Here is a 25,814-nt window from a genome sequence, read left to right on the forward strand (position 1 = left end):
AGGCTGAGAAAAGTTAGGTAACTTGCCCAGGGTCACTCCAGGAGTTAGTGCCTGAGGAAGGATTTGAACTCAAATGTTTCTGATTCCAAGTTGATGCTCTATCTATTATACCATGGAGGAACCTCCAATCCAACTCCCTCATTTTACAAGTGAGAAAACCAAGTCCCATTGAAGGTAAGTGATTCCCCACCTCCAAAGTCACACAGGTAGGAATAAAGGTAACATTTGAACCCAAGTCCTCTGACTTCAAAGATCATTCTCATCCTACTGTACTACATTTGTTCTACTTGGCCCCAGAGGAACATGAAAAGATCCTTTCAGGGAAACACATTTCAGTCAGTCAACAAACATTTATTATGTGCCTGCTATGTGCCTAGCACTGTGGTATGGAGAAAGGCAAAAGAGTGTCCTTGTTCTCAAGGAGCTAACAGTCTAACAAGGAGACAATGTGCCAATAACTATGTACAAACAAGGCAACTACAGGGTAAATCGGAGATAATCAGTCATGGTTCAGGATGGGGGAAAACTTCATAGCCTGAACTGTCTCACTGGAGAAAGATCAGCCTTTGGAGGAGGGACTTCCCCATCACTGGACACACATTATAACACTGGAGGTGTAGTGCAGGGCTTGTAGCCCTTGGGAAGGCATGTCACAGGGATGAGGAAAAATACACGTTGAGAAATTGGATCTCCACTAAAGCAGCTCCCAGAGGTCCTCCCTTCAGTGGGAATTGTAAGGAGGGGAAAAGCTGATCCCAGGGACTGGCAGACAATTAGGTTGGCCATACTTTGGTGCCTCTGAGTGACGTGGATTGTTCACAGGACAAGAGAGAGCAAGACTAAGGAGTCTGGGCAAGGACAGTGGCAGAGAGCAGAAAAAAACACTGCGTGGGAGTCAGAGGATGAAGGCTCAAATCCCACGTCTTACCCATGTGGCTTTGTGCAGACACTCACCCTTTCTGGGCCCCTCATTAATAAAATGAATCCTTCCCAATTCTAAATCTGCAACCCCATGATCCAAATCACTTATTCTCTGGGCCTGAGTCTTCTCATTGGCAAAAAAGGAAGAGATGACTCTCCAGGCTTTTCCAGCTTGAAGCTAGGAGTCTGGGATCTGAAGGAGCTCTATTTCTGTTTCTTCATCTGGAGAGTGGAAGGAGGGGGAGTCACACCCGATAATCAAGCAATGAAGCTGGGAGGAAGCAGCTGCACTGGCCAGGACTGCCCAGGCCAGAACTCCCTTCAGGGGCCACTGTTCCATCCCTCTAGAGGACTGGTCTTCTCTGTTCAAGTGGGAGCTCCTTGAGAGCAGGGGCTGCTTCACTTTTATATTTATATTTAAAGCTCGTAGCACAGGGCCTGATACATAGTAAGAAAGCAAGGCTTTAATTTCTTTCATTCTCTTTTCTTTAATTTCCTCCCTCTTTCCCTCCTTTCATTTCCTTTCTCCCTCTCTCTTCCTTCCTTCCTTCCTTCCTTCCTTCCTTCCTTCCTTCCTTCCTTCCTTCCTTCCTTCCTTCCTTCCTTCCTTCCTTCCTTCCTTCCTTCCTTCCTTCCTTCCTTCCTTCCTTCCTCTCTCCTTTCCTCCTCTTCCTTCCTCTCTCCTTTCCTCCTCTTCCTTTCTCTCTTTTCTCCTCTCCTCTCCTCCTTTCATTTCCTTGTCCTTTCCTTCCCCCCATGTCTGTGCCTCTTTTCCAGTACATGGCCTGGTAGGGGGCTACCAGAGGAACAATGAGCATCTGTGTTTTCTTTTTCCAGGGAGCTTGTGCTCTTTGGCAGAGCTTGGTACCACTCCCAAGGGCAGTGGGGAGGGGCACGCCTCTGACAAGGGCTGCCCTGCACCTGTGATAAAGCCCTAGGATAAGATTCTGCCTCATCACCCTCAGGACATTTGAAAGTCCCTGTGGTACTCCGGGGACGGATCAGATGACCTCTCGAGTCCCGTCAGCTCTAGGGTTTGGTGATTATAAGTGGCTAATTACCAACCTGTTACAAAAAGGATAGAACCAGCTTCTTACCTCGAGGGCGGTATAGTACATATTTTTAGCTTCTATGTCTGTCTTGGCTGACATCAACCAGGCCTTGATCAAATATTCATAGAAACTGTCCCCGAGTCCTCCAATAGAGACATGGTCTGTGAGGAGAGAGGAGGCACAAGAATGGTTACCATGCAACTATCCAAAGAACCCAAAGCTTCAGCCCTTGCAGAGAGCTCTTGTTTGGGGGCTAAAGATTAGTGTGGAGTTAATCAGTAAGATATAGAAAGAAAGCAAGAAAACAAGAAAGCAAGGAAGGAAGGAAGGAAGAGAAAGGGAGGAAGGAACGAAGGAAGGAAGGAAAGGAAGAAAGAAAGAAAGGAAGAAAGAAAGAAAGAAAGAAAGAAAGAAAGAAAGAAAGAAAGAAAGAAAGAAAGAAAGAAAGAAAGAAAGAAAGAAAGAAAGAAAGAAAGAAAGAAAGAAAGAAAGAAAGAAAGAAAGAAAGAAAGGAAGGAAGGAAGAAAGGGAGGAAGAAAGGGAGGAAGGAAAAAAGAAAGGAAGGAAGAAAGGAAGGAAAGAAAAAAGAAAGGAAGGAAAGAAAGAAAGAAAAAGAGAAAAAAGAGAGAGAAAGAGAGAGGAAAGAAAGGAGGAAGGAAGGAAGATAGAAAGAAAAAGAAATAAAGAATGAAAGAGGGAAAGAAAGAGGAAAGAAGGAAAGGAAGGAAGGAAGGAAGGAAAGAAGGAAGGAAGGAAGGAAGGAAGGAAGGAAGGAAGGAAGGAAGGAAGGAAGGAAGGAAGGAAGGAAGGAAGGAAGGAAGGAAGGAAGATGGCGAGGGTCAGCTAGGTGCCTCAGTGGATTGAGAGCCAGGCCTAGAGATGGGAGGTCCTAGGTTCAAATGTGACCTCAGACACTTCCCAGCTGTGTGACCCTGGACAAGTAAGTCACTTAACCCCCATTGCCTAGTCCTTACCACTCTTCTGCCTTGGAAGCAATCACAGTATTGATACAAAGATAGAAGGTAAGGGTTGGATTATTATTATGATTTTTTTAGATGAAGGAAGAATGAAAGAGAGAAAAAGAAAAAAGAGAAAGAAAAAGAAAAAATTTAAGAAAGAAAAAGAAAGGAAAGAAGGAAGGAAGAAGGAAAGAACTTGGACTTTGAAAGAATGAAGAAGGGTGACTGAGAGTGAGTGAAGAAACTGAGTGGGAGTAGCCTGGAAAAGGGAGATTTGGGGAGGAGTGCATAGTCTATTTTCAAGTATTGGAAAGGTGTCATGTGGGAAAGCGATGAGACATGCTCTTAGGGGCAGAATTAGAGAATGAGAACCAGTGGGTGAACACTGTGGTTCAGCAGAAGGAGCATTGCTTTTACAGTCAATGGGCTTGAGTTCAAATCCTGCCCCGAATTCATACTACCAGGTGATTTTGGACCAGCCTTCCCCTCTCTGGACCTCGGTTCTTTAGCTCTAGAATGAGAGGGCTGGATGAGATAGTGTTCCAGCTTTAGAGCTGTGCCATTAGAGGGAAGCAGATTTGAATTCAATTTAACAACAACAACAACAACAAAACCAAACAAGCAATTAAAATGGACTCAAAGTAGAAAGAGCTGCCTGGAAGTCAGCAAATTAAGCATTGATTGAATACATAGATGAATTAAAGGGACAGCTAGGTAGTTCAGTGGATTGAGAGCCAAGCCTGGAGTGGGGAGGTCTTGGGTTCAAATGTGGCTTCAGATACTTCCCAGCTGTATGACCCTGGGCAAGTCACTTGACCCCCATTGCCTAGCCCTTACCATTCTTCTGCCTTGGAACCAATACACAGTATTAATTCTAAGATGGAAGGTGAGGGTTTAAAAAAAAAAAAGAAAATGAATCCAAGCTGGCTTTTAGCTCTCTGACCCTCAAGGTCTTTTCAGGGAGCCCGCTGGACACCTGTTGGGTGTGCCATGGTAGGGATTCCCATTTGGGCAGGGGTTGGCCTGGGGGCTTCTGAGCATCTGTAATTCTATGACTCAAAGACCATCGCTGGCCGAAGTTTGTGATTATCTGGGCAAACCGTACAGGACCGTGGCAGAGCAGGCATAAATCATCGGAGCGGAGCCCGGCCTTCCAGTTATTAAGTGTAAATGAGCTGTGGGGTTTTTTTAAACATAATCAGATGGTGGCGAGTTCAGAGACTTTTATTACTTGATGACATACATGGTAATTAATGCTGGGCAGGTTCATAAATGGCTAAAGGAGTACAAATGAGACTTAATTTAGTCACTTAAACCCTCTAGTGCAAAGACTTCAGAAAAGAACAGGGTTTAAATTTAGCAAATTAGAATGAATGGAATCCAACAATTAATGGAGGGCAATCAGGTGAAAAGAAGCTGTGAACCAATTCAGCTCAGTCAGCATTTATTAAAGCACCTATTGGGTGCAGTTCCCTGGGCAGACTGACCCTCTTGATCCCGATATTCTGAGAGGACTGTGGGAGGCATCCCCCCTTCCACCCTCCTCCCTTTACCCCCCATCTCTAGGCAGCTAAGAATAGTGGATGGAACTCTGCACGTGGAGTCAGCAACACCCAAGTTCAAATCCAGCCTCAGACACTCACTGCATAACCCTGGGCAAATTACTTAATGCCCCTCAGCCTCAGTTTCCTAATCTGTAAAATGGGGATAATAATAGCACCTACCTCTCAAGGCATAGTGATGGAAAAAATGAAATAATATTTGTAAAGCAATTTGCAAACCTTAAAGCACTATAAAAATGCTAATTGTTAAATAAAATTGGCCAGTAGGCAATTTAGTGCAATTGGGGATGTCCCGTCTGCTTATACATTTGCTCTCTCTTGACCTGGCCAGCTTGGGTCTGTATCCTGATGGTCATCTGTTATACCTTATCCCTTCCCCAACTTCTCTTAGGCTATAGTCCCCAGGATGAGGCAGGTGTTACTAGGATGGGCATCCTGAGAACAGACTGATGGGAAAGAGTCCAGATTGTGCCTAGGAACAGGAGACCAGGGTTTGGGTCTCAGCACTGCCTGGGACTTAACACTTGACCATGAACAAGTAACTGCCCTTTCTCTGGATCTCATTTTCATTTAAAACATTACAAGATTGAATGAGATGATCCCCAAGGTCTCTCCCAACTCTGACATTCCGAGTTCTAAGATCCCTTCTAAATTTGACATTCTGTGTACTAAGGGCTCTTCCAACTCTTCCATTCTGTGTTCTAAGAACCTTCCCAGCTCTGACATTCTCTATTCTAAGGTACCTCCTATCCCTGAACATTCGATGTTCTAAAATCCTTCCTATCTTTGATATTCTATATTCGAAGGCACCTTCTAGTTCTGAATTCTCTGTTCTAAGAATCCTCCTAGTCCTGACATTCTGGGTTCTAAGGACCCTCCCATATTTAATATTCTATATTCTAAGGACCCTCTCAGCTCTCACATTCTGGGTTCTAAGAATCCTCCAAGTTCTGACATTCTGGTTTCTAAGGTCTCTCCTAGCCCTGACATTCTCTGTTCTAAGGTCTCCCCCAGCTCTGACATTCTGGTTTCTAAGGTCTCTCCCAGCTCTGACATTCTCTGTTCTAAGGTCTCCCCCAGCTCTGCCATTCTCTGTTCTAAGGTCTCCCCCAGCTCTGCCATTCTCTGTTCTAAGGTTCCTCCCAGCTCTGACATTCTGGGTTCTAAGCTCTCTCCCAGCTCTGATTTTCTGGGTTCTAAGCTCTCTCCCAGCTCTGACATTCTCTGTTCTAAGCTCCCTCCCAGCTCTGACAGTCTCTGTTCTAAGCTCCCTCCCAGCTCTGACATTCTCTATTCTAAGGTCTCTCCCAGCTCTGACATTCTCTATTCTAAGGTCTCTCCCAGCTCTGACATTCTCTATTCTAAGGTCTCTCCCAGCTCTGACAGTCTCTGTTCTAAGGTCTCTCCCAGCTCTGACATTCTCTGTTCTAAGATCCATCCCAGCTCTGACATTCCCTGTTCTAAGCTCTCTCCCAGCTCTGATTTTCTGGGTTCTAAGCTCCCTCCCAGCTCTGACATTCTCTGTTCTAAGCTCCCTCCCAGCTCTGACAGTCTCTGTTCTAAGCTCCCTCCCAGCTCTGACATTCTCTATTCTAAGGTTTCTCCCAGCTCTGACATCTCTATTCTAAGGTCTCTCCCAGCTCTGACATTCTCTATTCTAAGGTCTCTCCCAGCTCTGACAGTCTCTGATCTAAGCTCCCTCCCAGCTCTGACATTCTCTATTCTAAGGTTTCTCCCAGCTCTGACATTCTCTATTCTAAGGTCTCTCCCAGCTCTGACATTCTCTATTCTAAGGTCTCTCCCAGCTCTGACAGTCTCTGATCTAAGATCTCTCCCAGCTCTGACATTCTCTGTTCTAAGGTCCCTCTCAGCTCTGACATTCTCTATTCTAAGGTCTCTCCCAGCTCTGACATTCTCTATTCTAAGGTTTCTCCCAGCTCTGACATTCTCTATTCTAAGGTCTCTTCCAGCTCTGACATTCTCTGTTCTAAGGGCTCTCCCAGCTCTGATATTCCCTGTTCTAAAGGCCCTCCCATTTCTGACATTGCATGCTTTAAGGGCCCTTTATGATATTCTATCACAGCTCACATTTCCTGTCTATCGGGGCTTATAGATTGTTTTTTTTCACACGAGTGCTCTTTGGTAGATTAATCATCATTGTGTCCATTTCCCAGATGAGGAGGCCAAAGCTTCTCGACTTGTCCTGGGATATACCCAGAGGGCAGGTATCAAGAATGGGGGCTCAATACAGGGTGTTTTGGTTCCGTGACCAATGCCCTTTCCCCTGAATCCACAGCCATATGCCTGTTCTTTGCCAACCACAGGTCTCATATTTTATTAATGAAGAACAATTTTCCATACTGAACAGATTTTCGCCCTGCTTGGCACTCTCAGCACAGCATGAGGAGGAATTATGATTCCCTGCAGAAGGTCTGCTCTTGGATTGGAAAGAAAGGTGACTGTTTAGGCCAGGGGCTGTCTGCCCAGCTTAGAAGGCTTCGGTACTGGCTTTGTGCTAATATCAGGCAAAAGAGTTTATCTCCTGATAGTCACTGTCTTGCAATTAAGGGAAGCAACAATTCTTGAACCGTCTCCTCTCGTGGCCATCATCAGTAATTCAGACCATCCTTTTCTCCCAGCACTGAGAATCTGGCAGTGGGATAATTTGGTTAAAAATACTTTCTGCCTTTCTAAGTGCTTTTTGCTAGAGGTCACACTGGGATGAGCTCACTGGTGAGGGGGGTCATAATTCCTGGACCTCCTGGCCTCATAGATATGCAAAGAACTTCCCAGTTCTCCAGTCCTTCAGGGAACCCGACGGATGCCTTTTCTGTTTCTAACATTGCAGAGAATTCTCAGTAACAATGTACGATACCTACAGTTTTCTGAGACCTTTTCATATCTGTTGTCTCATTTGATGATAAGCGTTTAGGGAGATAGGCATACTTGTAGCATTTGTAAATGAGGAAATTGCCAATTCTACTCAAAGAAAATAAAAATGTCAGATCTGAGAGGGCCCTTAGAACCCAGAATGTCAGAGCTGGGAGGAACCTTAGAACAGAGAATGTCAGAGCTGGGAGAGACCTTAGAATAGAGAATGTCAGAGCTGGGAGAGACCTTAGAATAGAGAATGTCAGAGCTGGGAGAGACCTTAGAATAGAGAATGTCAGAGCTGGGAGGGAGCTTAGAACAGAGACTGTCAGAGCTGGGAGGGAGCTTAGAACAGAGAATGTCAGAGCTGGGAGAGAGCTTAGAACCCAGAAAATCAGAGCTGGGAGAGAGCTTAGAACCCAGAATGTCAGAGCTGGGAGGAACCTTAGAACAGAGAATGGCAGAGCTGGGGGAGACCTTAGAACAGAGAATGGCAGAGCTGGGGGAGACCTTAGAACAGAGAATGTCAGAGCTGGGAGAGACCTTAGAACAGAGAATGTCAGGGCTGGGAGAGACCTTGGAACAGAGAATGTCAGAGCTGGGAGAGAGTTTAGAACAGGGAATGTCAGAGCTGGGAGAGACCTTAGAACAGAGAATGTCAGAGCTGGGAGAGATCTTAGAACAGAGAATGTCAGAGCTGGAGGGACCTTAGAACAGAGACTGTCAGATCTGGGAGGAACCTTAGAACAGAGAATGTCAGATCTGGGAGAGAGCTTAGAACAGAGAATGTCAGAGCTGGGAGAGACCTTAGAACAGAGAATGTCAGATCTGGGAGAGATCTTAGAACAGAGAATGTCAGAGCTGGGGGAGACCTTAGAACAGAGAATGTCAGAGCTGGGGGAGAGCTTAGAACAGAGAATGTCAGAGCTGGGAGAGACCTTAGAACAGAGAATGTCAGAGCTGGGGGAGAGCTTAGAACAGAGAATGTCAGAGCTGGGAGAGACCTTAGAACAGAGAATGTCAGAGCTGGGAGAGACCTTAGAACAGAGAATGTCAGCTGGGAGAGACCTTAGAACAGGAATGTCAGAGCTGGGAGGAACCTTAGAACAGAGAATGTCAGAGCTGGGAGGAACCTTAGAACAGAGAATGTCAGATCTGGGAGAGAGCTTAGAACAGAGAATGTCAGAGCTGGGAGAGACCTTAGAACAGAGAATGTCAGAGCTGGGAGAGACCTTAGAACAGAGATGTCAGAGCTGGGAGAGAGTTTAGAACAGAGAATGTCAGATCTGGGAGAGAGCTTAGAACAGAGAATGTCAGAGCTGGGAGAGACCTTAGAACAGAGAATGGCAGAGCTGGGGGAGACCTTAGAACACAGGATGTCAGAGCTGGAGAGACCTTAGAACAGAGACTGTCAGAGCTGGGGGATCCTTTTACCCAGAATGTTGGAGCTGAGAGGCCCTTGGAACACAAAATATCAGAGTTCAGGGGCTGGGATCCTTAGAACATGGACTGTTTTAAGGGTGAGGGCATGGTACAGTAGAGAGAATTCTGGCTATGGAGACACAGGACCTGCTTCTATCACTTATCTTTGTAACCCTGGACAAGTCACTTTATTCTCTCTGGACCTCAGTTTTCCCCATCTGTGAAAAAAGGAAATTGCATTAGATAGCTTCTGAGTTCTCTTCCTGCTCTGAATCTGTCATCTGAGATGGATGGCATCTTAAAACAGAGCATCTGATCTGGAAGGGGGCTTGGGAATATTGGAGCTGTAAAGAACTTTTAAATAGGATATTTGAGATGAACACAGAGTTAGAGCTAGAAGGACACCTCAGAATAGAGAATATTAGCCCTAAAGAGGTCCTTGGAGAATAGAGTATAAGGAAATTATAATAATAGCTAATATGTACATAGACATGTGCTCAGTACTGTGCTAAGCACTTTATAAATATATCTCATTTGGTTCTCAGAACAACCTTTATGAGGCAGGTGCTCTTCTTATCCCCATTTGACAGATGAGTAATCTGAGACAGAAGTTGAAGTGAACTTGCCCAAGGTCACACAGCTACAGGCTGGATTTGAACTTGGGTCTCCCTGACTCCAAGTCTAGCATTCTATCCACTGTGTCACTGCTTCTGTTAGTGAGAAGATTAGTGGATATGGAGGCAAAAGACCTGGAATGAACCTCTGGTAGGTCACTTAGCCAGCTGGGATCTCCAATCCCTTCTTTGTAAAATGAGCAACAAAAGGCCAGCCTTTCTGGCTTGCTTCCCATTGAGGACTGACTGATTGTCTTTGGAAAGAGCTTAGCACAATGCCTGGCACATAGTAGGTGCTGAAGAGATGCTGGCTGTTGTTATTAGTATTACTATTATTATCTACATCTATTGCTCCCTCTTCCTCAAAACTCACTCACGTCTGAATCTGCTGCAAACTGCCCCCTAGCTCACCACCAGACCTCAAGTGCTCTGCCCACTTGCTTTTTCTCAAGCCTCATGCTCCTTAACCTCTCTATAGTTTTTGCTACTGCTGACCACATCCTCCTCCTTCTGGACTCTCCTTCCTTCCTCCCTCCCTCTCATTCCCTCTCTCTCTCTCTTTTCCTTCTTTCTCTACCACTCCTTTTTGCCCCTCCTCTCTCTTTCCTTTCTCTCCTTTTTTCTCTCCCTCCCTCTCTCTCATTCTCTTTCTCTCCTCTCTTTCTTCCCTCCTTCCCTCTCTTATCACCCTCCCTCCCTCCTCCTTCCTTCCTTCCTTCCTTCCTTCCTTCCTTCCTTCCTTCCTTCCTTCCTTCCTTCCTTCCTTCCTTCCTTCCTTCCTTCCTCCCTCCCTCCCTCCCTCCCTCCCTCCCTCCCTCCCTCCCTCCCTCCCTTCCTTCCTTCCTTCCTTCCTTCCTTCCTTCCTTCCTTCCTTCCTTCCTTCCTTCCTTCCTTCCTTCCTTCCTTCCTTCCTTCCTTCCTCCTTCCTTCCTTCCTTCCTTCCTCCCTCCCTCCCTCCCTCCTTCCTCCTTCCTTCCTTCCTTCCTTCTTCCTTCCTTCCTTCCTTCCTTCCTTCCTTCCTTCCTTCCTTCCTTCCTTCCTTCCTTCCTTCCTTCCTTCCTTCCTCCCTTCCTCCCTCCCTCCTTCCTCCTTCCTTCCTTCCTTCCTTCCTTCCTTCCTTCCTTCCTTCCTTCCTTCCTTCCTTCATTCCTTCCTCCCTCCCTCCCTCCCTTCCTCCTTCCTCCTTCCTTCCTTCCTTCCTTCCTTCCTTCCTTCATTCATTCCTTCCTCCCTCCCTCCTCCCTCCCTCCTTCCTTCCTTCCTTCCTTCCTTCCTTCCTTCCTTCCTTCCTTCCTTCCTTCCTTCCTTCCTTCCTTCCTTCCTTCCTTCCTTCCTTCCTTCCTTCTTCCTCCCTCCCTCCCTCCCTCCCTCCCTCCCTCCCTTCCTTCCTTCCTTCCTTCCTTCCTTCCTTCCTTCCTTCCTTCCTTCCTTCCTTCCTTCCTTCCTTCCTTCCTTCCTTCCTTCCTTCCTTCCTTCCTTCCTTCCTTCCTTCCTTCCTTCCTTCCTTCCTTCCTTCTTTCCTTCCTTCCTTCCTTCCTTTTTCCCCTCTCATGCCCTTGTTGCCCCTTCTAAGGCTTCTGTGCTAGATCATCACCCATCTCACTGAGGTGATTCTTAGGACTCTGTCCCAAGTTCTCTTTTCTCTCTTCTCAGCATTTGCACCCTCTTTCTCATACATCCAATTCTCATGGGTTCAATTATCACCTCAACATGAATGACTTCAAAATCTATATATTCATGTTCCTCTCTATATAGCTGCCTCAGTAATCTTAGAAGAATTTTAAACTTATTAAAGCCCACCACTACTCTAAGATTTTGTAAAATAATAATAATTATTTTAGGGGAAGAGGAGAAGCTAAGCCCAACTAATTTCACTGACTGGGGAAAATTCTGGTGAGGAAACTCCCTTTGCCAATGCAGATGAACAACTCTTCTGACTGAAGTGATGGAAGGAGCACTTTTATCTCTGACTCAGGAGATCCTGGATTCAAAACCTACCTTTGACACTCATTCTCTGCATTATCTTGGACAAGTCATTTAACTTATCCTGGCTTTCCTTTCCAAACCCTAACTCATCCTAAAGTTGGAGTAGAGGGTTTTTAAAGCCCTGCTCTATAGATTGGTTATAATCTCAGAGCAGGGTTCTTAACATTTTTTACATCATGAATCTCCCTTTTGGCAGTCTAAGTCTACAGATCCCTTCTCAAAAATGATATTTTCAAATTTAGAAAATAGAACACATAGGATTACAAAGGGAACCAATTATTCTGAGTTAAATTTTTGGTGGTGATGGGGGGGGGGGCAGCTGCTAGGTGGTACAGTGGATAGAGTGCTGGACCTGACCTCAGGAAGCTTCATATTCCTGAGTTCAAATCTGGTCTCAGATTTATTAATTATTAACTGTGAGTGGGCAAGTCACTTCAGACTGTTGGCCTCAGTTTCCTCATCTGGAAAATGAACTGGAGAAGGAAATGGCAAACCTCTCCAGATCTTTGCCAAGAAAAACCCAAATGGAGTCACAGAGGGTCAGACACAACTGAACAGCATTAAAAAATTAAGTTAATGGATGCCAGATTAAAACCGTCTACCACAGAGGGTGCCTGGATGCTCTCAGAGATTGGATGATTTGCCACAAGCCACACAAGCAGTATTCATCAAAAGTAATATGCATAAACTATGTACAACCAAGATATATCCTGGATCAATGACTACTCTACCCCCTCAATTCCCTTTTCTCTTCTGAAGGGAAGCCTATTCCTTTTTCAAGGCCTGGCCCAAGGTCCGCCTCCCATAGGAATATTCCAGAACAACCCAGCCCACCGTGCTACTTCCTCTCAACATCCCAAGCTTTTCCTGTGTGTCCTACTCAGTGGGCAATTAGCACGGACTGTCTCCTGCTTTTAATTATTAGGTATGTGTGTCTTATCTTACTAACTAGTCAGTCAGTGGGGAGCTAGGGAGGAAGTGTGAGCTTTGTAGTTTTTGGTACCCCAGTGGTGCTGAGCATGCTATACATGTCTAAAGATGACCATTCTCTGGCAGAAATTCTGACTTTCCGTTGGTATTTAGGCCTATTTGCAAGTCTGGCCCTCTGTGGCTCTCATTATTTACTTATTTTGGAAAGTCTCCCGCTCTTTATTAACTCTCCCTTGGTGGGAGGACTGGTATTGCTGAGTAGCCTGAACAGGTACTAAGTTCCCTGTCATATGGAGTGTTAATGGCTATTTGTCAGAGATAATAATAATAGCAATAACATTTATGTAGCACTTTAAAGTTTTCAAAGTACCTCTTTTAATCCTCATAACAACTTGGGGAGATAGGTGCTATTACCCCAGTATTTACAGATGAGAAAACAGATTCCCAAAAGAGGGATTTGACTGAGGTCACAGAGGTCATAAGTAAGAGACTAGATTTGAATCCAGGTCCTCGGACTCAACATCCAGAGTTCTTTCCACCTCATCTTTCATTTTACAGATGAGAAAATAGAGGTTCTAGGATTTGCCCAAAGTCACATGACTGGGAAGTGATCAGAACCCGGATTTGAACCCAGGTTCTCAGGCTCCAAATGCAGGGCTTATTCTACTTCATTGGTCTGACCCAGCCCTGCTTCTCTGCCTAGTGCTGCCAGGTTCTGTCTACAGTTTGGGTCCCTTGTCATGCTCTTATTGTCATCGAGTATCTGTTTCAGGGCAATAATGTACCAGATGTGCAGAATCAGAAAAAGCATCCTTTCCTGGGCTAAGCTGATTCCCCTCTCAGAGGGACTCGGGAATGACAGGGCCAGCCAAACACAATCTGTTCTCGTTCCAGTTGTTTAGAGCTCCCCAAATGGCCCACAGGGCCACAACCCCTGCAAGTGAAAGTGGATTTTATAGACTGAAGCTTCCTTGTGGAGTCTGAGGACAGTGCCCTATCCCATAAGGAACCTTGGCAATCCTTCCAGTGCCAGGCTCAGGGAGGGGTCCTGAGGGCCTTGGCTTCCTGGCTAGTAGCAGAGTGGGAGAGATGAGGAGGGGGTGAAGGAACGCTTTCTGTGGCTCGAAGCAGGAGGTTTCTCAGGAGGCCTGATGGGGGCTGGAAGCAAAGTGGTGCTCAAGCCAGTCATCTCCATCTTGGGAGGATTGTTGCCACCATTGGATAGAGGCTTCGTGGTAGAATGGAAACTTGAGATGTGACTGAAAAGGAGATGGTCAGGAATGTATAGCAGGAGCAAAGCATTTACTTCATCCCTGGGAAGTGGTTAATGAATGTCTGTGGAGCAGAAAGCAGCCTAACAGAGGAGAGAAAGCATGGGCTAGGAAGGGTGGTAGAGGGATGCTGTTTTAAAGTAGACCCTTGTGGGGCAGCTAGGTAGTCCAGTGGATAGAGCACCAGGCCTGGAGTCATGAAGCCCTGTGTTCAAATCTGGCCTCAGATACTACCTAGCTGTATGACCCTGAGCAAGAAATTGCATAGCCCTTGTTGCTTTTCTGCCTTTAGTATCAGTTCTATCAGTAATAATCATATTCAATAATTATAAAATAAAAGAATAATTGCTATCTAGCATTGATTCTATCAATAATAATAAATTATTAGAAAAAAATTTAAATCAATACTCAGTATTGATTCTATCAATAACATTGAATGTTATAAAATAAAAAGAATACTTAGTATTGATTCTATCAATAAATGTAAAATAATTAATACTTGGTATTGATTCTGCCAATAATAATAAATAATTATAAAATAAAAGAATAATTGGTACCTAGTATTGATTTTATTAATAATAAATAATTATAAAAATGCAAAAATCAATACTTAGCACTGATTCTATCAACAACAATATTAAATAGTTATTTAAAAAATAATGGATTTCTAATCTGTTCTATCAATAATGATATTAAATAATTATTAAAACAAATAATAATTAATACTATTAATATTAATACTTAGTACTGATTCTTAGACAGAAGGTAAGGATTTTTAAAAAACAAAGTGAGACCTTGTGCCTAGTTAAGTACTCTCACAGGACTAGGATAAGGCCCAAACATAATGATAAAGGTGCATATGTTCCATAACCATAAAGCACTATAGAAATATGAATGATTATTGCTATTGTCATTGCAATTTCCTCCTCTTTAAAAATGAGGATAACCACACCTACCTCTCCAGGTTCTCCTGAGGATCAGATGAGTTAACATGTATAAAACACTTTGTAAATGTAAATGTGTGACCTTGGGCAAGTCACTAAATCTCTGCCTACCTCAGTTTCCTCATCTGTAAAAATAATAATAATCTATAGATAGATATAAATAACTCTCCATTCCACTGCCTCTCCATGTGGTTCAAAGGATAAAATGAGGCAATATTTGTAGAGTGCTTTGCCAATATTCAAGGGCTCTATAAATGCTAGCCAGCTATTATCTTTTGCACTGGACCTGTGGTTTTACAGATGAAGGGAATTCCCATTGAGGAAGCTCCCTGCACCAATGCAAATCAGCAGCTTCACTGAAACTTATCCTCTTAGAGTGTTACCTGGTCCACAAAGAAGTTAAGTGACTTACCCAAGGTCACACTGCCAGGACAAGTCAGGGGTGGCCCTCTGGCTCCAGGGTTAACCTTCTGTCTCCTATACCCTGCAGCCTTTAGAGCTATTAGAAGTAGTAAATAATGATTCTTGAGAATGATTAGCAACAGCAATACCAAAGCACCAGAAGTGCCCCAAACACAGCAGCCTTCTTCAGCAAGCACTCACATTGCGGGGGATGGCACTACATACGTACGTTGGACCCAGCTGCCACTGACTGGACTGAGGAAGTTGGGGTAAAGGCCTTTGGGCTTCTCGGTTCTGTTGAGGACCCTTCGGATATTCTTCACCTGCACAGAGAGAAGAGAGGGGGGATTCCTCATTGCCAAGACAGAGTTTGACCTATCCACAGACACAAGCTGAGAAATTCAACCAAATCCTGGGGTAGCTAGGCTGCACAGTGGCTAGAGCGCCAGGCCTGGAGTGGGGAGGATCCAGGTTCAAATCCAGCTTCAGGTACTTCCTACCTGGGCAAATCACTTAATTAATGTGCCTAGCCTTTAGTCCTTCTGTTGTAGAATTGAAAAAGAGACAGAATATAAAAGATAGAATGTAATTTTAATTATATTTATATTTAAAATTTAAAAGAGTTTAAATATGTAATTAATTCATCCAAGTCAACCTTCTTCTAGGGACAAAAGGGCCAAGATAGGCCCTGAGTGGCAGGCTATGGGACAGGTGCCACTGGGATAAGGCAGTGGCTAGCTTAGTCTTTTTGTTCACTGCCTGCTTGATCTGTCAGTCAACAGGCAGTTATTGAGAGCTCACTGTGTGCTAGGTGCTGTGCTTATAATGGGGATTCATACTTTGCTATTTTCTCTCCTGCCTCTACTTCCCTGCCTATAATCCCAGCTCCATTTTCCCAAAAAAGAAGATATGAGTTCAAATCCAGCCGTAGACTGTTACTAGTTATATGACTCAGGACAAGTCTGTTTGCCTCAGTTTCCTAAAGTATGAAAATGAGTATAATAATAGCATCTACTCCCTAGAATTATTGTTAGGATAATGAGATAATAGTTATAAAATTCTTTGCAAATTTTAAAGTGCTATATAAATGCTAGCTATAATATAATAATAAATATAATTTATTTCTCATAAATAAGAAATAAATAATAAAATGAAATAGATATGATAAATCAATATTATTTCATATTACATAGAATATAAAAAACATTGTATATAATATAACATGTACACATTATATAGACATTATATTTTACATCTATTATATAATATGTATATAATATACATTACACATTTATATATAACATACTATATATAATATAATAAATACATAATATATACATATAACACTATATAGAATATAATACAGTATTATATATAAAACAATATAATATTATAATACATATATAATACAACATATAATATAATGTTATAAATGATACAACATTGTACATAATATGTTATATTATTTTTGTGTCTAGGACTTCTCATAGGACAGCAGCCCAAGTATAAATTCTATTTACAGTGTTACAGAACGCTAAGGACCTTAGAAATAAACTGATCAAAGCCAGAGGCCTGATCAGAGACAGGAAATGCCTTACTCCAAGTCACACAGCTAAGAATGGGCAGAATTAGGACTTGAACTTTGCTCCTCTGACTCCATGTCAACTACTTCTCCCACTAAATTATGTTTCTGTTTCCACTGGAATATAACGTCCTGGAGGGCAGAGACATGTTCATTTTTGTCTCTGTAGCCCCGATGCCTACTGCAGTGCCTGACACATAGTAGGTGCTTAATAAATGCCATTGAAATTGAGTTGAATGCCACAATAACCTGACTTTCCCAACAGTGACACAAGGTGCCGCTCACTGAGCCTTTGGGCACTGGTAGGACTCAAGCAGAGCGTGGAGAAACTCTTGGAGATGTAGAGAGATTCTTAAAGCCTAGAAGGAGGCTGGTTTGGGAAATGTCTTGTTCTTCCATTTTTGAGAAGTTGGAACCTTATCTCGTTCAGGATTGGAATGATTTTAGACAAGATTTTTGACTAATGCCTTCCAGACATCCTCATCCCTATTTTTAGGTTTGTTCACATAGTCAGATCCTAGATGGAGGGGGTCAGGCTGGTCCTGGTTGGATGGAGAAGGGCAAGGTGTCAAGGAAGAAGAGAAATAGTTTAAGGAATTTTGTTTGTTTTTCAATATTCCTTAGACAGTAAGGACAACGACTACTTTCCCTGCTCCCCCTCCCCATCTACAAGATGTTCCCATCTGTAAGATAGGCATCCCTGCTTCCTTCAACCAACTTGCCAAAACTCAAAGATTGATTACAAAATGTTGTGCCTTCTGTAGTAGGAAGCATCCCTAATTAAATTACATGGTGCATGGTGCATTGGGTAGAGTGCCAGTCCTGGAGTCATGAAACCTCATCTTCCTGAATTCAAATCTGGCCTCAGACATTTACTAGCTACGGGACCCTAGGCAAGCTTGCCTCAGTTTCCTCATCTGGAAAATGAGCTGGAAAAGGAAATGGCCAAACCACTCCAGTATCTTGGCCAAGAAAACCTCAAATGGGGTCATGAAGAGTGGGACACGCCTGAAATGACTGAACAACAAAAGAATGTCAGCTGGAAGGGCCTTAGATCATAGTGTAGAGGGTCCTTGGAGCATAGCATGGCAGAACAAAGAGGGACGTTGGATGTAAGAGCTGAAAGGGACTTTGGAATGCAGAATTCTGAACTGGAAGGGTCCTTTGAACATAAAATATCAGAGTGGTGAGAACTTAAAGTATAGCATGTAAAAAGTAGAGACCTTGGAACCAACCCAGTGTCAGAGCTAGAAGGGATTCTAGAATGTTAGAGCTGGAAGCAATTGGAGAATATAGACTATAAGAGCTAGGAGAGAACTTGATGAACACAGGAGGCTAGAGTTGGAGTAGGTCGTCAGAGACAGTCTTGTCAAACCCTCTCATTTTATAGATCATAACATGACTTCCCCCATTTGTTCAACAATTCGACTGAATGAGTATTAATTATATACTCTAGTTCTGTCCCTCTGGGGCCAGGTAGAACATGGCTAATCCCTTTTCCACATGACAGCCTTTCAAATACCTGAAGGCAGTGATTAGGGTTCCTTCAGCTCTTTCCTCCTCCAGGCTAAATATCCCTTATCCCTCAGTCCATCTTCTCCTTCCCTAACCTTCCTGGTTACCCTTCTCTGGAGGCTTTCCAGTGTGGCTGTAGCCTTTCTAAAATGTGGCAGCCAGAAATGAATATAATCTCCCGGAGATAACTGGCTCATCACTTTCCTTCTAGATTCAATGCTTCTCATGGCAACTCTCAAGCCTCAGTTTCCCAATCTGTAAAATGAGACAGTTGAACTAGATAGCCTCTGAGGTCCCTCCTAGCTCTAGTTCCATGAACCTGAGGCTGCCCAAGATCTCACCAGATGGGGAAATTGAGATTCAAGAGCAGTATCTTGCGCAAGGTCATCCTTGGCAAAGTAGCGACCAAGCTTGGGCTAGAACTCCATCCTCTTGCGTTCTTACAAGATCCTCTTGCCACTCTCTTGGGTGGAAGGTGACTGAGGACTTCTATATAGAGATATGTTAAATCCTACACACTATGGAGTCACTCAGAAGAAAGACAGCCCCCACCCCCCACCCCAGGAGATGCTACTGTTAATAGATTTATCTACAAGCCGAGCAAGGGAGAGTCGGCGTTTGAGCTGTCAGACCCTTTTTTCCAGAGCATGGTTCTGCGCTCTGCCAAGTCAGGTCTCATTTCCATTCCCGTTAACAGAGCCCATTAAATCAGGGCAAGGATGCGCTTGTACCTCAAGCTATTTCCAGCTGTCCTGGCGGTGAGCAGCTGAGCAGGTTAAATTGGACCCCACTGTGGCCATGGGCCCCATCTAGAATTTGGGCCAATTTGTGGCCTGCCAATAATCACCTCAGCAGGAGGCATGATTGGGGGGACTAAAATAGACCCAGAATGTAAATGGACCAGAAAAATTAACTGGAAAGAAATCTTTCCATTTCACAGCCCAAATCAGCTGCATGAGCATAGCATCTCCAGTCTGGTCGTCCTTTTCTCTGGTTACTCCAGGGCTGGAGTGGAGGCCCCTTTCCAGTATCCACAGAACTAGTAGGAGTCTAATGGAAGGATGTAACCAAGGTGATGCCACAAAAGAAAGAGTTAGAGAAGGTTAAAGGGGTGGCAATCCAGAGATTGACCAGAAAGGACTGGAAGATGAAGCCGAGAGAGAGAGAGCAGAGATTCAGGATCCAAAACTTTGTCAGGTTAGAAGGATGGGACAAAAGAAATGGAATTGGGGGAGTTATCTGGCTAAAGCTCTAGGCTGGAGTGGGGAGGACCTGGGTTCAAATTTGGCCTCAGCCACTTCCCAGATGTGTGATGCTGGGCAAATTGCTCAACTCTGATTGCCTACCCCTTGCTGCTCTTCTGTCTTTGAATTGATACTAAGACAGAGGGTAAGGTTTTAAAAAAAATGGAATAACAATACATGTAAATCCGACATTCAGATGGAAGAAATCAATCATAGGATAGGCTAGCTGGGTGGTACAGTGGATAGAGCACTGGACCTGGGTGTCTAGAAGATCTCAGTTTGAGACTGGTGTTGATACTTAGCCACATTTTGGGCAAGTCATTCAACCTCTGTCTGCCTCAATGTCCTCTTCTATAAAATGAGGATAATAATAGCACCTTCCTCTCAGGGTTGTTGTGAAGGTAAAATGAGATGATGTTTGTAAAATGCTTTAAACTTTAAGGCATTATGGGAGAGGACCACAGGTTGCGTGAAAAGGGCTTGGGGGATGGAATGGACTTCATTTGAGTATGAGTCAACCATAGGAGATGTTAATGGGTTCTTGGGCTGTATTAGCAAAAGCAGATTATCTTGAATGGGGCAGGAGATGGCCCCTGGTTTCCTGCTCTTATCAGATCACATGTGGGGTATTAAATTCAGTTTTGGGTGCCACATTTTAGGAAAGGCAATGACGTGGTGTACCTATCCGACTCAGAGCAACTTAGAGGGTGAGAAGCCTTCATGTCCATCCTAGAAAAGGATCTATTGTATCCTTGGGACTACATGCTTCAGGAAGACCTAATGGGGTCTTCAGGTATCTCTAAGGTTATGATATGGAAGAAGGATTTAGTTAAGATAGAATTAAGACTAGCTGCCAGAAATTACAGAGAGCCACACTGAGGATCAGTAGAAGGAGGCTTTCCTACTTAGGAAAGGAAGGATGGGCTGCCCCAGGAACCACTGGGATCTCTATGTCTGGAGGTCTTCCAGTGGAAGCTGGGCCATCACTTGTTTCAGGGATCTCCTACTCCATTATAGACTGGACTGGATGCTCCCTGAAGTCCCTCTCAACTCTGGAATCCCATCACTTCAGGATGAGGCACTGAAACAGACGATGGAGGGGACCCCTTGTCAGGGATGCTCTGGAAGGACTCAGATTCCTCAGGAGGGGAATCAAGGTGACTTCCGGCTCAAAGATTCCTGGGCAGTTACGACCACACTATAGCATCCTTGTGAGCATGAAGGGACTTTCTCTCCTCAGTATGCTTCCTTATTCCAAAAGGGATTTAGAGTGAGAGGGTAGGATGAGGAAGAGAGGATTTGAGAGTTGGAGCTATTCTGCATTTTCCAGCCGCTAGAGTGCCTCCCCCCAAACCCCCAAAGGGTCACTCACACCAGCTTTACATGTGTCCACATGCTTGTTGTCTCTCCCATTAGACGGTGAGCTCCTTGAAGACAAAGCTTGTTTCTACTTTTTGCCTGGCACATACTAGGTGCTTTTAATGAATGGCTGATGATTGACAGGTTGACTGGATCCATTGTCAGAGCAAGAAAGCCCTCCAGAGGCCTTCTTCAAGAGTAGGGACGATCCATAAGAAGCTGGAGGGAATTTTGGAAGCTATTTCTAGGCCAACATCTCATTTTTAAAAAGGGCTGAATTTCCATTGAAATCTTTTGTTTTTATATTATCTAAATTTCCTCTTGGATTCTTCCCTCTCCCCGCTCAAGGAGAGTCATCCTCTATAATGAAGGATGGCCAATCTTCTTATTTTATAGATGAAGAAACTGAGGTCCGCAGAGGTGACTTGCTCTCAGTGGCTATTGTCTAAAGACTCACCATCTGCTGAGCCATGGCCAGACTCCTCATGGGGGCTTTCCCCAGCTCACCTACTCTGAGCCTCGGATGACAGGCACAGCTGCCCCTTTTAAACACCTGAAGCCTTCCAGCTGGGTAGTGCCAGCAAAATTTTTGCATTTTATTGGTGAAGCCTTTAAGAGCTCAGATGAACCATGGTGGGAGCCTCTTATGGAGACATTATTGGAGATCCGTTTCTGGAAGTCTTTCAAAATATGACGAAAATTTCATCTGCCCATTATGTTTTGTCACAGTCTTGCATTTCTCTGATTTAGGAAGGAAACCTGTGTTCATTAAGCACCTACTATATGCCAGTGGAGCAGCTAGGCATCACGGTGGATAGATTGCTGGGCCTGAAGTCAGGAGGACTCCTCTTCCTGAGTTCAAATCTAGCTTCAGACACTTACTAGCCATGAAACTCTGGGCAAGTCACTTCACCCTGTGTGCCTCAGTTTCCTCATCTATAAAATGAGCTGGAGAAGGAAATGGCAAACCATTTCAGTATCCCTGACAAGAAAACCCCAAATGAGGTCATGAAGAGTTGGACACGACTGAAATAACTCAACAGCAAACTATATAGCAGTGCTGTGCTAAAAGCCTTACAAGTATTATCTCATTTGATCTTCACAACAATCCTGGGAAGTGGGTGCTATTTTCATCCCCATTTTAGAGTTGAAGAAACTGAGGCAGAGCAAAAGTTACTTGCCAAAGGTCACATGACTAAGAAGTGTCTGAGGTCCAATTTGAACTCAGATCTTCTAGATTTTCTAGACTTCAGCCTGGTTTTTTATCAAAAATTGGGGCCCAATTTTGGCAGAATCACTGAATCACAGAAACTCAGAGTGGAAGATGAATTCATCAGACTCTTATCTGAAGAAGAAATTCTCTCTGCACCTGGGCTTCTTAACCAGAGAGTTGTGAAGCTGTTTTAAAAATATTTTGGTAAGTATTTCAATATCATTGACTTCCTTTGGAACCCCTTGGATTTTATTTTGTACAATTAAAAGCATTCTTTTGAAAAGGGGGAGCTATAGATTTGGCCAGATGTGGCCAAAGGAGTCCAGAATCCCCAAAAGGCTGAGAACCCCTGGTCTACAGCATCCTCAACAAGGGGCCATCCAGACTCTGCTTGGAGACCACAAACATTCCTGGATTTTCTCAGGAAACCACTAGCACTATTACTTTGAATCTGACTCAGTGGGATGCAATGAAAGGAATGCTACGTCAGAGACCTGAGTTCAAATTCCAATTCTACAACTCACGAAGAAGCTTAACTTCTCTCTTTCCCAGTCTCTTCTTCTTTAATATGAGGAAGTTAGACTAAATGATCTCTAAGACCCCTTGCAGCAGCCCCTAAATCTGTGATCTGTGATCCTATGGGAAGATCTGGGTTTGAATCTTGCCACTTGCATACATTGGCTGCATTACTTAACCTCTCAGTGCCATCAGGAGACTCTCCAAGATCATAAATCAAAGAGTATTAGGTCATCTATATGGGAAGGGAGAGTTTCCTCCTTAGGAATTGTCTATATATCCCAGGTCTGGCTCACACATGCATGAATGCACACACATGCTATCTATGTATGGTGAGTGTGCACATATGTGTATACACAGATATGTGTATTTACATATGCATGCACACATGTATATCTGTGTAGCTATATATCCATATGCATACATATACATATAATGCATGTATATATGAGAGAAAGAGAGACAGAGACAGAGAGGAAAGGGGAGAGAAAGAGAGGGAAGGAGAAAGAGAGAAAGAGAGAGAGACAGGGAAAGAGGGAGAGGGACAGACAGACAGGGGAGGGAAAGAGACAGGGAAAGAGGGAGAGAGGAAGGAGGGAGAGAGAGAGAGAGAGACAGGGAGAGGGAGAGAGAAAGGGAGGGAGAGCGAGATGATTGAGAGATTGAGAGAGAGAGAGAAGAGAGAGACAAGACAGACGGACACAGAGAGAAAGAGAGAGACAGAGAGGAGAGAGAGACAGAAAGAGACAGACAGACAGACAGAGACAAAGACAGAGAGTCAGAGAGAGGGAGAGGGAGAAAAGGAAATAGAGGGGAGAGAGAGAGAGAGAGAGAGAGAGAGAGAGAGAGAGAGAGAGAGAGAGAGAGAGAGAGACAGAGAGAGAGAGAGAGAGAGAGGGAGAGAGAGAGAATCTCTTTATCTACATGGTATTTCTTCCTGCTAGAATGTAAGTCCCTTGAGGGCAGGAGCTGGTCCACTTTTGTCCTCCTGTCCCCAGTACCTATCCCTAGGGCTTGATGAGTTGAATAAAAAGGCATGATGTGGAACTCACTACCTCTTGAAGCACCTCAATCCCCTTTAGGAAAGTTCCATGTGGTAAATAACCAAGCAGTGATGAGCATGGGTAGCTGGTGCAGCTCTACTATTTAACAGTTTCTTGGGCAAACCTGGGCAGGCACTGGCACCATGACAGCATATACTGCAAAGTTCCACCCCCCCCCCAGAGCCTGCCAGCCTGGAAGACGTCTTCTTTGCACCATGGGGCCAGTTCCTGCTCAGTGGAGCTGATGCTTCAATCTTCCTTCAGTTTGCATACATGGGTGCCTGCCACCAAGCTAACCCAGCCTGGCACAGATTTCCCCCATCAAAATTTTCTGGCTTTTCCAGAACCTCTCCCACCTCCCCGGTGCTCCCTGAGCTCACCCTCCCCAGCACCAGCTGTCCCCAAGGAGCATGTGTTTCATTTGTGTCTGGGGAGGTTGGAGTCTTTCCCCTGCCTACTGCCAGATAGGCAGACATGTTTCCCTATTGCCCATTTTAGAGTGTGACCTATGCCATGCTGTTCCCCAAAAGGCAGGGGGCTCTTCATGGCTAGCAGGGGAAGAACTTGCCTTTCTAGCGAAGACTGGGTTGCCAGAGATCTTGGTGAGGTGCAGGAACTCCAGGTGGAGGGATCCAAACTCTGCTAGGATGCTGCTCCCCAGAGATGCCCAGCCCCAGGTCCTGCTGACACCGCTGTAAAGACAGAAGCAGCCACCATCACCTACCTGACTCTTCCACTCATCCACCTGCAGCCACGTCCCCTTTACAATTGTTACCTTAGTTAGGTCACTTAATCTCTGACTCTTGGTTTCCTCTGGAGGGACTTCCAGGGTCACCTAGTCCAATCCCCTCATTTTTAAGATGAGGAAACATCTTTGTTTTATGTACCACATGAGGGTTGAATCATAAGATTGAGAGCATGGAGTGACCACTGGATCATAGGAGGCAGCATGGTATATTGAGGCAAATGTCTTAGAAGCAACACTATGTCTTGGTTCCAAGATAAAAGAGCTGTAAGGACTAGGCAGTTGGACTTAAGTGACTTACCCAGGGTCACACAGCTAGGAAGTGTCTGAAGCCAGATTTGCACCTAGGAAGATGAGTTTTCTTGACTCCAGGCCAGCCACTGTGCCACCTAGCTGCTCCCCCATGTTCTTTTCACCATACCATGCTGTCTCCAGTGATCTCTACTCTCAGACTTATGATTCAACCATCACGTACTACAGAGAACAAATATATGAATCCCATTTTACAAATGAGGAAACTGACGTTCAGAGAGCTGTGACTTTTCTAAGCTCACTCAGATAATTAGAGGATAATATTCAGAGTTGTTGGCTTTCAAGTTGACCAAATGCTTTCTATCTGTTTTCACTTGATCTTCAACAACCCTGTGAGTCAGAGAGTATAAGGATTATCATCCCCATTTTACAGATGACAAAATTGAGTCTCAGGGGGAAAAAGTGACTTGTCTGGGATCATAATGTTGGAGATTCCTGGTCTTCTTCTGACTCCAAGTTCATGACATGACTTTGTGTGTGTAGCTGTGGCAACCATCTAAGCAGCCCCCAAAAGGACTGGGAGGTCAAAAGGGCTCAAAAGGAGAGGGATATTAGGATAGTACTTGCCCACAATGGCCTCTCAGGTCCCAGAGGAAGATGCCCTTCTATCCAGGACCCAGGGCAGACAAATCTCTTGTTTGCCATCAGGCACTCACTTGCTTAAAATCAGTGACTGGCTTTATGAGGGTCTGTTAGTCAGGGCTCCTGTGTCCCAGGGGAAAGCACGAAAATCCAATTAATTCAACATTTATTGAACACCCATTATTTAGTTACAATTTGAGAGTATAAAGTAGTGGAAAGGATCTTGGGTTCAAGAGTCAAAAGACCTGAGTTAAAGTCCAGGTTTTCAGTATTTACTGATGCCATTGTCTTATGATAGTCATAGAATTAATTGATTGGGTCCTCTAATTCCAAATTTTGTGCTCTTTCAACTGCCCTTTATATTCTTTTCAAGTCACTTCATTTCTCTGGGCCTCTGTTTCCTCATCTGTAAAATGAGGATAATAATACTGGTAGAATCTCCTTTACAGGGTTGTTGTCAGGATCTAATGAGATCATGTATTTAAAATATTCAGAAATAGCACCGCCTTTGTAAATGTAAGTTCTTAGGTGCAAAGCTTGTTCTTAGGGTTGGACAATTAGACTACACAACTCAATAAATACCGATTTATACTCTGAGCAAGGCCATGTGTTAGATCTGGGGTGACAAAGATGAAAAATGGCAGTCTTGACCTTCAAGGGACATATCATTTAACTTAGGGTTTATGGTACTCCTGAAAGGGGAAAGGAAAGGGATAAGCATTTATTAAATGCCTACTATGTGTCAGGTGCTTTTTCTAAATATTACCTC

At 44.2% G+C, this 25,814-nt stretch overlaps 1 protein-coding gene across 2 annotated transcripts in view; it reads right to left on the reverse strand.

Moving 5' to 3' along the window:
* MAN1C1 (mannosidase alpha class 1C member 1) overlaps window positions 1-25,814 on the reverse strand; it is a 352,377-nt gene that overhangs the window by 13,580 nt on the left and 312,983 nt on the right. For both annotated transcript variants that reach the window (XM_056795520.1, XM_056795521.1), the window contains exons 6-8: window positions 23,975-24,098; window positions 15,164-15,257; window positions 2,019-2,134 (exon numbers count right to left, since the gene is read on the reverse strand). In XM_056795520.1, the coding sequence (XP_056651498.1) occupies window positions 2,019-2,134; window positions 15,164-15,257; window positions 23,975-24,098 (334 nt within the window). The remainder of the gene's footprint in view (window positions 1-2,018; window positions 2,135-15,163; window positions 15,258-23,974; window positions 24,099-25,814) is intronic.

Source organism: Monodelphis domestica, chromosome 4 (genome assembly GCF_027887165.1).
Source record: "Monodelphis domestica isolate mMonDom1 chromosome 4, mMonDom1.pri, whole genome shotgun sequence".
In the NCBI taxonomy this organism is placed as follows: domain Eukaryota; kingdom Metazoa; phylum Chordata; class Mammalia; order Didelphimorphia; family Didelphidae; genus Monodelphis; species Monodelphis domestica.